The sequence below is a fragment of the Micropterus salmoides genome, unplaced genomic scaffold, assembly GCF_014851395.1.
Source record: "Micropterus salmoides isolate LMB-PRFRI ecotype aquatic unplaced genomic scaffold, ASM1485139v1 Ms_hic_scaffold_2, whole genome shotgun sequence".
Classification (NCBI taxonomy): domain Eukaryota; kingdom Metazoa; phylum Chordata; class Actinopteri; order Centrarchiformes; family Centrarchidae; genus Micropterus; species Micropterus salmoides.
Window position 1 is genome coordinate 8,129,489 of NW_024041150.1, and position 11,868 is coordinate 8,141,356.

Consider the following 11,868-nt stretch of genomic DNA (forward strand, 5'->3'; position numbering starts at 1 on the left):
CAATGATAAGAGACTAGGAGGGGTTACCATAGGCCAATGATGGTCCATGAAAATAAAAGGAGTCCATTTAGTCATTCAGAAACATAAAACAAAACTATTCCAACCTAAACATGAGCAAGAGAGCAGCCAATTCGAAGACGATCAGCCAGACACCTGTAACGAGTTATCAAAACTCAACCCCGGGAGGAGCCCCCAAGAAACGAGTGTTGTATTTGAGTCGGATCCAGACGCCGCCCCCCCCCGATACACTTCATGAGGAATGGAATTTAGATTGAGGACGTGTCTGGGGGTATGCATTCAATTATGATGTAAACGAACTTTGTTTTTACCAGTTGGAGAAAGGTGAAACATTTGGACCCCTCACAGCAAAAGCAACGCTCACATCAACGGACTGAGCTGTGCTGACTGTTGGTTTTAAACAATCTCAAAACCGCGACGTCCGAGGAACCTGCTACAAAAGACAAGCAGACTCAAACAACTGTGAGAATCAAGCAGGAAGTTCCACCCGTGTTTGCCTCACCACCAGGCTCTCCCCGAAGAACGGATGAAGCTGACGGGGTGCTCTCTGCCGTGTTTGTGAACACAGTGAAAACTGTGGTGCTTCGACTGCTGAAGAAAGTTCTATACAGATATAGAAGTGACATTTGTAATGGCTGTAGGACAGACCCGAGCCATGACATGCCTGACTACTTTCTCCGGCGGCATTATGATGAGGTGTTAAAGCGGCTCTGGACGGATCGTTTCATTGCTACCATTCAACGGGCGCTTCACTCGCGAAACATCCACGTGTTTGTATACAGGGTCCATGGTGCTACCGAGGCCTTTCTTCACAACCTCAAAATGACACGACGCATCGGTGAGAAAACTGACAAAATGTACGACATGTTGATCGGAGAAGATGAGGCCAAGATCAAGGAGATGAATGAAGCTGTGGACTTTTGGAAGGGAGTAATTAATTCATAATGGGTAATTATTGTAGAAAATACGTTATATATTGTTGATTTTGTGAGTTATTGTGTAAAAAAGAAATTACCTTGACTGAAGTGAGAAGATTGCATAATAATATTTACCATATTGTAGGAGGCAGTGTATTGAAATTAACATTGACTGTGTTGAGAGGATGATGTTTGTGAAAACTAATAATAAAAAAAATCATAAAGACTCTTGTATCCCGTTGTTTTCAAAAACCCTCGAAGAGAACAGCAGGAAACATGTCTTAAAAAACGAATTATGAAAAAAGTGTATTATAATCCATCACATCCGGCTAGTTTTGGCGGAGTAGACAGACTCCATAGAGCGTTACAGGATGAAATGGGGAAGAAAGTAAATGTAGAAAAAGTCAAAGATTTTTTATCTGAGCAGGATTCATATACTCTGCATAAACCTGCCAGGATACATTTTGTAAGAAAAAGAGTTTTTGTACCACGACCCCTAAACCAGTTTCAGGCGGATCTTTACGATATGCAGGCTTTGGCTGAACACAATGATGGCTTTAATTATTTATTAACGGTAATCGATGTTTTTTTCAAACGGGCATATGCTAGACCCTTGAAGAAAAAAAACAGGGTTCGAGGTCTCTAAGGCATTTGAGTCTATTTTAAAAGACAGCCGGAGCCCTTTTGAAAGTTTAATGACAAAACAAGGTATTAATCATTTTGCAACGGCCAGTGACTTAAAAGCGTCAGTGGTTGAAAGATTTAACCGTACGATAAAAACGCGAATGTGGAGGTTTTTTACAGCTACAAACACCCGTAGATACTTGGATGTCTTACAGGAATTGCTTGAAAGCTATAATAATAGCTATCATAAAAATATAAAAAATGACGCCTATGCAGGTGACATCAGAAAAGTGTTTGAAAACCTGTACGGCACATTTTCTATTCGGCGCAAAAATGGATTAAAGATGAAATTTAATGTGGGGGATTTGGTAAGAATCAAAATCAATCAAAACTGAGAGGAATGTTTGCCTGCTCAACTATTCTGAAGATACGTTGAAAAGCCAGTTCAGTGCTGGATTATTTTACAAAGACACAGCGGGGTCTATGGACTCAATGGGCCAAACAAAGGATTAGTACAGAGAGCTCAATTCAGTGAAGAATCTAAGGAGGTACACCTGTTGGGCCTCTTCATGGTGACATTTTTTTCAGCGAGAGGTTTCTCCTGAACTCTGTGGATTTAAGAATTAAGCTAACCAGGGCTAGCGATGCCTTTTCTCTCATGGCTGGGGATGCCAGTACTTACAGATTAAAAATACTGGGGGCCTCTCTGTTTGTTAAGAAAATCACTGTATCCCCAGCAGTGCGATTAGGTCATGCATCGGCCTTAATGAGGGGCAATGCCCTCTACCCCTTATCCCGTGTGAATGTCAAAACCTATTCTATACCCGCAAATTCACAGAAATGCAACCAAGAAAAAAAATTTACTAGTACACCTTTAGAAGAGAGAGATCTGATGTTTAAGAGTCCACATTTAACTCTCCTATTAGTTTGCACTATTGCTCTTGTGGTTTTAATTTTTATGAGGTTTTTATGCACAGCTCCTCTTCTGTTTAATTTAAAGTAACTCCTGAAATGGAGGAGCAGAGAAGTGTGTTAAACTGCGACTCTGCCTCCTGGTCTCAACTCTGGGTTGTCATGGATTTGGTCCACTAATAAACTTGGCCAGATTTCTGGAAATGAGAGCTGCTCCTTCCCAAGTGGGATGGATGCCGTCTCTCCGGATCAGACCAGGTCTTCCCCAGAAAGTCTGCCAATGATCAGCAAAGAGTTTGCCAATTTCTCAAAATGGAGCTGCCAATGATCAGAGTTGGTTTCTCAGCGGGTGTGTCTCTGAGTGGGGAAAATCTGTTAGAAACGTGAACAGGTTGATGATGCCCCGTGGAGTTTGAATGCTTACGACTATTCCTCCTTCGGACAGTCACCCAGCCACCCCTTCCCGGCTGCTCAGGAGATGCCGGAGGACGGCTACCAGAGGCTAACTCAGGCCGTTCAGCACCGACTACCGGGGACTGGCTAGCTACAGTAGCTAAAGACTGATCTACCAAGGTGCGGAGCTGGACTTCTAAATCACTGAGCCTCGCCTCCATGTCTACAAATAAACTACACTTATTACATGTACCATTACCGCTAAAGGAGGAGGATGGAAAGAACTGTGAGTGCTTTGGCAAATTTACTGTAAGAATAAGTGTTTAGCGGACAGTTGGCCGCTGTAATCTAACAAATTTAACTGGTATTTAGCGAGAGCAGCACAAGACGGTACCAACACACAAGCACCGGAAATTGAAATGAGTCGTCACGCTTACGTCAGCAACGTCCGTCCGCCCCTACTGAGCAACCAGTCGGAGCAACATGTAAGACCTTTAACATCATATATATGGTCCAGATGTTTTTAGGACAGATTCCATATTTACAGATTTGTCCTGTAATATTTCCAAAGTAGCTGAAATCTTCTAATGTGACTGATCGGCTGGTTTTTTAACAGCTTTGAGCCCTAACAGCAGTAAATCCATCATTACAGTGAGCAGTGAATATCTCTGTCTCTGCAGTCATGATGCGTTCAGGGACTCTCAGCACTTTTTCCACTGTGGACTTGAGTGAAACCTGCAGAGTAAACAGAGCTGATGGCCAAAGTCTCTGCATGTACCTAAAGGTCTGTGTGAGTGTGAGTGTGTGTGTTTGTGTGTGTGTGTGCAGTGGGGGTCACTCATTAGTGCTCTGATAACTGAAATAAGTGTTTAATACTACATCAAAATTCATTAACATGATACCATATATGCAACCTGCCCCTCTCTGGGGCTGTTTTCAACATATCATGTAGCAGCATTGTCCCCTGCTAGGTTTAAATTACAGTTTCTAAAACTCTTTGTGGTTAAGGTGTGAAGTTTGCATGTTCTCCCCGTGTCCGCGTGGGTTCTCTTCGATTGCTCCGGCTTCCTCACACCATCCAAAGACATGCGGCCTTGGTTGATTGGTGACCCTAAATTGTCCTCAGGTGTGAGCGTGAGTGGTTGTTTGTCTATGTGTGGCCCTGCGATGGACTGGCGACCTGTCCAGGGTGTACCCCGCCTTGCGCCCGATGTCAGCTGGGATTGGCTCCAGCCCCCCCGCAACCCTGTACGCAGGATAAGCAGTTGACAATGGATGGATTTTTGTTTTTTTTGCTTCAATGTGTGTAAGATTTTATTTTTCTATGAGAAATTGTGTGACTCACCTGGTGTGTGTGTCCCAGCTGTTTCCTGTCACTGGTGTCTGTCCCGCCCCCTCCAGCTCAGTCCATTTGGATCTGCCCAGACAATCTCTGTGTACCAATGTCCACTTTTGTCCACTGTACTGTGACGGCTCAGAACAGAGTTTTTGATGGCTATTTTCTCACTTTTGTCCTCTTTGTGTAAATCTTCAGCTTGCAGGTTCTCTCGTCTGTCCGTAAGACGCTGTGAAATTCGGCATCTTTGTTCCAACAGCAGTTTCTGGCCTTGTCCGGCTCAGAACATGTTCTTTTCCGATGAACTTTATTTCAGACCGCTGTAACCATAAGGTGATGATCATGTGAACTTGGAGAGCTCTACATGATCTGTTCTTGAATGCAAACATGTTGTTGTGATTGGCCTGCAATCATCCAATGATGACATCGCTGTACTGAGTCCATTCTGTCATTATGGCATCCTTTGATAAACGCTCCAAACTGCTCCAATTGCATGTGAGGCTGTCACGTGACCCGTCGCTTCAACAATGTTCCAAATACCAAATATTCCTTTTATAATTGGCATTTCCATGACTGGGCAATACGATGTGTTGCATTACTGTTACCAGAGCAGAACAGTGCTTCTGTAGCTCTTTAATGTTGCATTAGTTCATCATCTCTCTCTGCTTATGGTGTCGTGTTTCAGCAGCAGTTTTAACATCAGCGTAGTCTTCATCCTTGGATGGATCTGGGACTGGAGCGTATTGGAGGAGGAGGAGCGGAGTCCAGGACTGGATCAGCCGGAATGGATTCCATGACTTGTGTACCTCAGTTAAAGAAGAGATAATGTGTTAGTTTGTTCTTATGGTGTCAAATTTCCTTTTATCCTTATTTTATCTAGTCAAATGTTCTGTTTTAAGTCTTTACACTTTCCCTGAATTCTAGTTTATTTAGCAATCTGCCTTAAATGGTAGATTTTTTTTGTTTTTCCTCTGGACAAGGCTGCCTGCTCTTCTGCATCTCTCCTTTTCTTTCTCTTCAAACATGTCTTTAGCTGCTCCAAATATATATATTTTTGTACTAAAACTTACATTTAACACATTTCAACCTACTTATCAAATTGTCCCATAGATGTTTTCTCTTTTTCAGTCATATATTTTACAACTGGCAGAAGGATTTTAGGAGCTGTTTTCCACTCAGTTTACCAGTTTTTACTCCAACACATAACCTCTCATCTCTAATGGTATGTCTCTCTTTGTTTCACATTTTCCTTCACCCTCATTGTGAGGCATTTATTTGGCATACTTCCTTTGCCTTGTCTTACTTTATGATCCTGCCTTCCACACGGACGATGCTTTCCAATGCTTATGTAGCACACAGGAAGGATTATGGGTAGGGCCGTGATCTGATTGGTTGGTTAAGTCGGTTGGTTCGGCTCAGAGACCAAGGATTAGACGTAAGATGGTGCCGGCTTCTTATATTTGAAGATATGTATAAAAATAAAATTATTGGTTGGTTCCAAAAATGAAAAAGTACAATAATAAAACAAGTAATGAACAAGGCAATTATTGATATCACAATCAGGCTATGACATCAGCATGAAATGCTTGCTTTCCAAATTTAAAGTGAGTATTTCACTCTTTGAGGTAGTTCTATCATCAAATTCCCGGTGCACCATTTAACCTGAATTTCTGTTAATAACACCACAAAGTTTGTTCAGATCCAGTTCAATAATACAATCCAGTAGAATTCACACAGCACAACAGTAACCCTTAACTGCAGGAATGATTCCTACTACTCAGCTCCACATTCTCAGTCCCAAGGTGTGAACAGGTGAGTTTGTTTAAGTGAGTCCAAAGTCCAAACAAAAAAATGGATGTGTCGAAGGTAAGTCAGAGTTCAGAGTTCCATAGGGTTGGTGTATGTATGTGTGTGGGGGAAGGAGTGTGAAGGTGAGTGAAGGGGTTGTGTGTTGTAGTGGGACCTACCACACCGCAAAGTGCAGTAGTAGCGGGACAGATCCAGTGATCCTGAAGAGGGAATGGCTCCCACGATCATTCAAGAGGGACGGCTCGCCATCAATTTTCATCCGCAGATCCAATCCAGACAATGGAAGAAGAAACACGCACACACAAAAAAAAACCTGACCTGTCAGCAGACAGGGTCAGAGAAATATTCACTGCTTAAGCTTCATGCAATAATATACACTACATGAAATTCACAATACACAATGATATACATACTGTGGGTGTTTACTTTCTGTGCCTCTCTCTCAATATTCAGCATATAAACATAAATAACTTGGCTGCACACAACCAGATAAGCTGCACCAATAAGCTGCAAGTTAGAACAATTAAAGTTTTGATGCAAGTGCAAAATAAAGTAAGCTGAGTTTACACATTAAACAACACAGTAAACCAGCTTGTTCAACTAAAATTGTAGCTTCATATTCACTAAGTGCACATAAATAATTTAAGGTACAAAGTAAGTGAAATTCTTAAGTAGAAAATGAACATTCATCACCGATTTCACCAGAGCGGCTGGACACACACACCCAAAATGGCGGCGCCCAGTAAAGCCACAAGGTCTTCTAAAACCGAAACATACGAGACCGTATGCGACTTTCAGTACTTTCTCTCAGTGCAAAATAAATTAGCTTTCACAGTAAGGTGATAAAGAATGAACAAAAGCAGTTTTAAATGAATTACCTCGCTCTTGAATCAGCAAAGACTGCGCGTCGCGGGAAATCCTACGGACATCAAAGCTACCGACGCTGCTAGTCTCTCAAGCGCTACATCTAAACACTGAACTTACAACTAAACTCTCACAGCAGTTAGCTACCACGTTTGTAGTGTTGAAGTTAGCCTCAGTGTAGTTCGTTTTTAGCTGTATTTTCTCCAGGTTTCATCCTCTACAGCAGCACTTCTGTCTCCACACAGCAGCGGGAAAAAACTTTCGCTCGCTCCCAGAGACGCGGGAGCAGGTGGGCGGGCCTACCTGCTGTCAGCTGATTGGCCAAACTAACCTGTCGGTCTATTTTGTCCTGGTAACTGAATTTTAACCCTTTAAAATCCTTAGATAATCTCTCAAGTTGCATTTCAAAAATAAAATCACTCTCATTCAGATTTTTATAGGCTTTTCCTATTTTTAAACCTAGATCATTTCATCTGTGTTACACTTATGTTTAAAATGACACTTTTTACCCTTAAAAAAAAAAATCACTTTTCTACCTGTTGTAACTGGGTTAACCCTATATTTTTTATTGCTCCTCTTGTTGTACTTTTTTGTTTGTTTTGGTTTTTTTTGCACAGCCCTGTTTAAACCCCAAAAGGAATTAAAACAGCGGAGAGAAATTTATTTCTGCACGGCCCTGCTCAAACCACGAAATGGTTAGAACAGCTGAGAAATACCTTGTTTCTACACGGCCCTGTTCGAAGCCCCAGATGGTTAGCAGCGGAGAAACTCGTGTTCTACACAGACCTGCTCAACCATTTAACAGCGAAGAAAAACTTGCTTGTAATTCTGCTCGGCCCTGCTAACTAAGGATCCACGTGTGAGATGGTACAATCAAAAAAGCAATCTAAGCTGAAAGTCTAAAAAACCAAGAAAAACAAAAAAAATAAAACACAAATGCAATTTTGTAGTTTATTTCAGACACTCACCGTTTTTAAGGACAACATAGGTCCAACTCCTTTTGAGATGGTAATGGAGGCTGAGACACTTTGCTCCAGGCTGATCAGTCGCCGGACGTCTCAGGTCCCAGACAAACTTTGCCAAACCATCCCACTTCTGACACCAAATGTAATGAAAATTTGTCCTTTAGTGACCAGTGAAATAAAGAGTCCAATCCAGATGTCTTTTAAGGGTTTTATTCTTTGCAAAGGGTCAGACAAACTTACAGAGTGCAAAACAGTCTGCAGAGTGTAAGACAAAGAGCCAGTGAAGAAGCAGGTGACTTTATACTGTAAGGGTATTACGCAGCTATCCAAGGGAGGAAGGGAGGAGGGACCAGCTGTCCGGAGATGAAGGCCTATCAAGGACAGTCTGATAAGAAAACTCTCTAACGAGCATCTTTCCCATGGGAAACTTCACCTAGCTGTAACAAAATAAAATAATCAAATACCACACAGTGAAACACTGGTCTATTCTGATGAAGCATGCAGGGTGAAACAGTAAACACAGTAAATATCAAATTTCCATCACATTAACTGGAGGTTCTCCTGCACGTGGACTACACATCTGTACTCAGTGTTACTGATGAGAAGTATTCATCCACACCGCTTCATAAAACACGTTTAGATTTCATCCTGATTTGTTCCACTGAGGCGTTCAGACAGCGAGCCCTGCTGTAACTGAGTGTTTTCACATATGTAGATAGATTACTATTTTACGTGTGGAGCCGGGCTCGGGCTTAATAACCCAGGAAAACAATCCTAGAAAAATTGGAAATTTCCCTCCGTTTTCTTCCGAATGATCCGAGGCAAAGTCTCTGAGGGGCAGGATAGTGACTGTGGGCTAAACTCACCGCTGAATCTGACTTTCCAGTGCGTGCATAATACACGGCAGACGTGTGTGCGATGTTGCAGCCTTGCAGAGTGAAGTTTGATGTCAGAGAATATTCAAGTTTCTTACTCGGAGATGAAATTGTGTCTGGGATTATTCCCCCTCTCCTTCTGTTACAGTGGACCTCATGTGCAGCTGACACTGCCAACGTGCTTCCTCTGGAGAGGGAAAAAAAAAAAAAAAAAAAAAAAACACCCCCAAGAACACTGCCTCAAACAACCTCTGAGCCACCTTCGTAGTTTAACTCCAGTGTAGCAGACCGTTTACCCTGAGCTGGCTGAACTCCCGTCGTAGTGCAGGCAACAGTAACGCCAACAACCCAGGTACGCAGGGAGACCTTACTGCAGTACATCTAAAGAAAGTGGTCCTGACTGAATGACAGGTCAACTTTCTCTTGTCGTTGCTCCTTCCATGTTTGGATGGATCAGGTCAACATCCAGCTCATAAAGATATTACTGTAGCACTGCAGTGGGAGTTTACCAGCATGTAGTGTGAAGCTGTGTCAGACTCTTGGCTCATGAGGTCCAGCTTGGAAAGGTCTTGTTTGCAGTCTGTAACCTCACCACTAGAGGCTGCGGAAAGCTACACCTTGTTCCTTCAAGGAAGGACGCCTCTATTATTTGCCGTGTTTACATCTTGAAGAACCCTTAAATTAGACGACCGTATAGAGCTCCATTCATTTAAACACCAATATTAACACATCAGTAAATGAATGAAACTGTCTCATAATGTACCATTGGTTTGTAGTGTTTTTATTATTGCAGATTTTACAATAAATTTGAGGAGCAGACAGGTGGAGGTAACTACACCATCAGGGATGAGGCAGCTGCTGGTTTCAGGCTTTACAGCTGAACTCCAGAGTCCTGGTCTTTTTCTGCCAGGGAACCACCAAAACCTCAACGTGACACTGAAGCGTCTGGAAAACACAACAGGAAGTGGATTTTTCCCACATTAATAAAAGACCTTTAAATCTTGCACGCAAGAGACAGAAGAGAACATGAACGGAGAAAAAGAGAGTGACCAAACAAGAGGCTGCTGGACAGACAGCGAGCTGGCCTTCCTCCTGTTGGACTGGTCAGTAATATGAACCAGTTCAGACTCACCTTGCGAGGAGCCTGAAAGTTGCATTTGGACAGATTTTGGACGCTGGGGGGTTTACGGCAGACGGTCCTGGAAATCACCAAATCCACGATGTACAAAGTCCCTTCAACAACCTGAACCACAAACACACGAGACAGCAGAGTCACTAAGTACTGTACTTAAGTAGAAGTGTGAGGTACTTGTACTTCACCTGGGTAACTGCTGATGGCTGCAGTCACACAGTGCTTTAGAATTTGTCTCTCATTCACTAACACTCAGCTGGCTCGACCATCAGGAGCAAACCTTTTACTCCGCTACATTGAGAACTTTAGTTGATTACGTTGTTCGCCTCCTTCCGATAACAGAAAATCGGAATCAACTGATAAATGATATCATGGATTCAGCTACACGTTTAGAGGAAACCTTTGACCCCACAGAGTGCACATGAAACCTTTCCTGTGTCGTACCTGACTCCGTGCCTTGCTGATGGAGGAGATTTTGTAGAGGAAGGGGTCTTTTGATTGGGTGTTGTAGTAGTTGGTGGCGACGAGGAGGGCCTTCTGGAGGTCGGGGTCGTCCTTGTTGATGTTGGTCACACCTCCAACTCTGCGGCCCGCCAACACCTCCAGCGCTGCAGGGGGAGAGGAAGACCATCACCTCTGACCTTAGAGTGGCGCTTGTCTTCAACACTCGCTTCACTAGAGTTTGTGCTGATAGAGTTTAGTCTGCAGGACGTCTGAGTTTGTACTTTACCACTTTCTACTACAGTACATTTCTCTGACAGAGTTAGCTGCTTTAAAGATTAAACCATAACAGTTCAGAAAATCATCAAGTATTTCAGTCAGGGAAGTTTGGAAAAGGAGGAATCCAGCGTGGCCCTTTCCAACATTAAACCGTGTTAAAGAAGAAGAAACTTTTACCCAGAACGCCGAGCAGAGAGACGAGCAGCAGCGTCTTCAGTCCCATCATGCACTCTGTCTGTGAGTTCTCGTCTGTTTGGTGTGAGGCCTCGATGCTCTGAACACAGATCAGCTCTGTTCACAGGAACAAACTCTCCTGCTCGTTCCTTTATACTCGTCGACATGTGACGTCACTTCCTGTTGCAGCCCAGCTGACAGTGATCAGCTAGTTCAGGCTCCAGCTCCTGCACAGGTGTTTCATCAGAAAACCTAAAAAAACCCTCTCCTGAAGCAACAACCTGGACCTGAACCTGGACCGGCCAGTTTCATAAAGAAGTGGCTCTGAAGGGATTTCAACTGTTTTCATCCTGTGTTAGTTTCAAATAAATGAAGTTGTTTAATAGTATTTTGCACCACTAATTATAGGAAGAAACCCCACTCATCAGGATTTGAACCCTCAATGTACATTAAATATTAATTAGCACCGTGTCAGACTGAGGTCAGATCTCACTGCCGACCTCCAACAAGCTGCCTAAAGTCCTCGGTCTGTGCGTATTGTTGGGATTTTGTTGTTCTGTGTTGTAATATTTAAAGGCGCCCTCCAGCCACTTTGAACTCGATCGCTCTGTTGAACTGTGCTATTTTGTCAATAATAGAACACATTTAAATGAACATCCGCTGGCTCCACATGAAAATACACACCGAGTACGGTGACAGAACAAATACTTTCTTGCACTGTGTTGGCTGAGACATATTTGTTTACCAGATGTTGTTTAGATAAGTTCCAAATAGACAAATGTGACTGAGGATGTCTTTGGCCCAGGATAATATTAATTGTTGGACTGATCTGGCTTTGCCTTCATTCATAAAGATCTTTTGATCTTGAACCGTTGAATCTTTTGGCCGATCTGCTAAGCGGGGCAGGTGCAGTGGACTCCGTGAGGGCTGATGCGTATGCTGGGGAAAGGAAAAACATGTTTATAGAATTAACACACCATCAGAGCAACCTCTCAGCTTCCATCGTGGTTGAAATGCAGACCTACGGAGAGAAACCTGTGGAAAGGAGATCATGCAGTTCACAAGTGTACATGTGTGAAAAAACCCAGAAGTAAAGACAACATATGGAACATTGTAAGGCCAAATTCTT

At 42.9% G+C, this 11,868-nt stretch overlaps 1 protein-coding gene and 1 long non-coding RNA gene across 2 annotated transcripts; both read right to left on the minus strand.

Moving 5' to 3' along the window:
- Positions 1–5,327: 5,327 nt before the first annotated feature.
- Positions 5,328–7,079, minus strand: LOC119911428. Its single transcript, XR_005445854.1, has 2 exons — positions 6,703–7,079; positions 5,328–6,322 (listed from the first exon to the last, which is right to left on the minus strand). It is a non-coding gene; the product is annotated as an uncharacterized LOC119911428 (long non-coding RNA).
- Positions 7,080–9,473: 2,394 nt separating this feature from the next.
- Positions 9,474–10,901, minus strand: LOC119911409 (cystatin-C-like). Its single transcript, XM_038730303.1, has 4 exons — positions 10,743–10,901; positions 10,290–10,453; positions 9,846–9,956; positions 9,474–9,658 (listed from the first exon to the last, which is right to left on the minus strand). The coding sequence occupies exons 1-4, from the start codon at positions 10,789–10,791 to the stop codon at positions 9,578–9,580; spliced, it is 405 nt and encodes a 134-aa protein (XP_038586231.1). The 5' UTR covers positions 10,792–10,901; the 3' UTR covers positions 9,474–9,577.
- Positions 10,902–11,868: the final 967 nt, after the last annotated feature.

Excerpts from the sequence above, each read along its gene's own strand:
- LOC119911409 (XM_038730303.1), bottom strand. The coding sequence starts at position 10,791 with ATGATGGGACTGAAGACGCTGCTGCTCGTCTCTCTGCTCGGCGTTCTG. Across the intron at positions 10,454-10,742 it reads CTCTCTGCTCGGCGTTCTGG|CGCTGGAGGTGTTGGCGGGC; the intron begins GTAAAAGTTTCT and ends CTCCCCCTGCAG. Across the intron at positions 9,659-9,845 it reads ACTTTCAGGCTCCTCGCAAG|ACGCTTCAGTGTCACGTTGA; the intron begins GTGAGTCTGAAC and ends TGTGTTTTCCAG.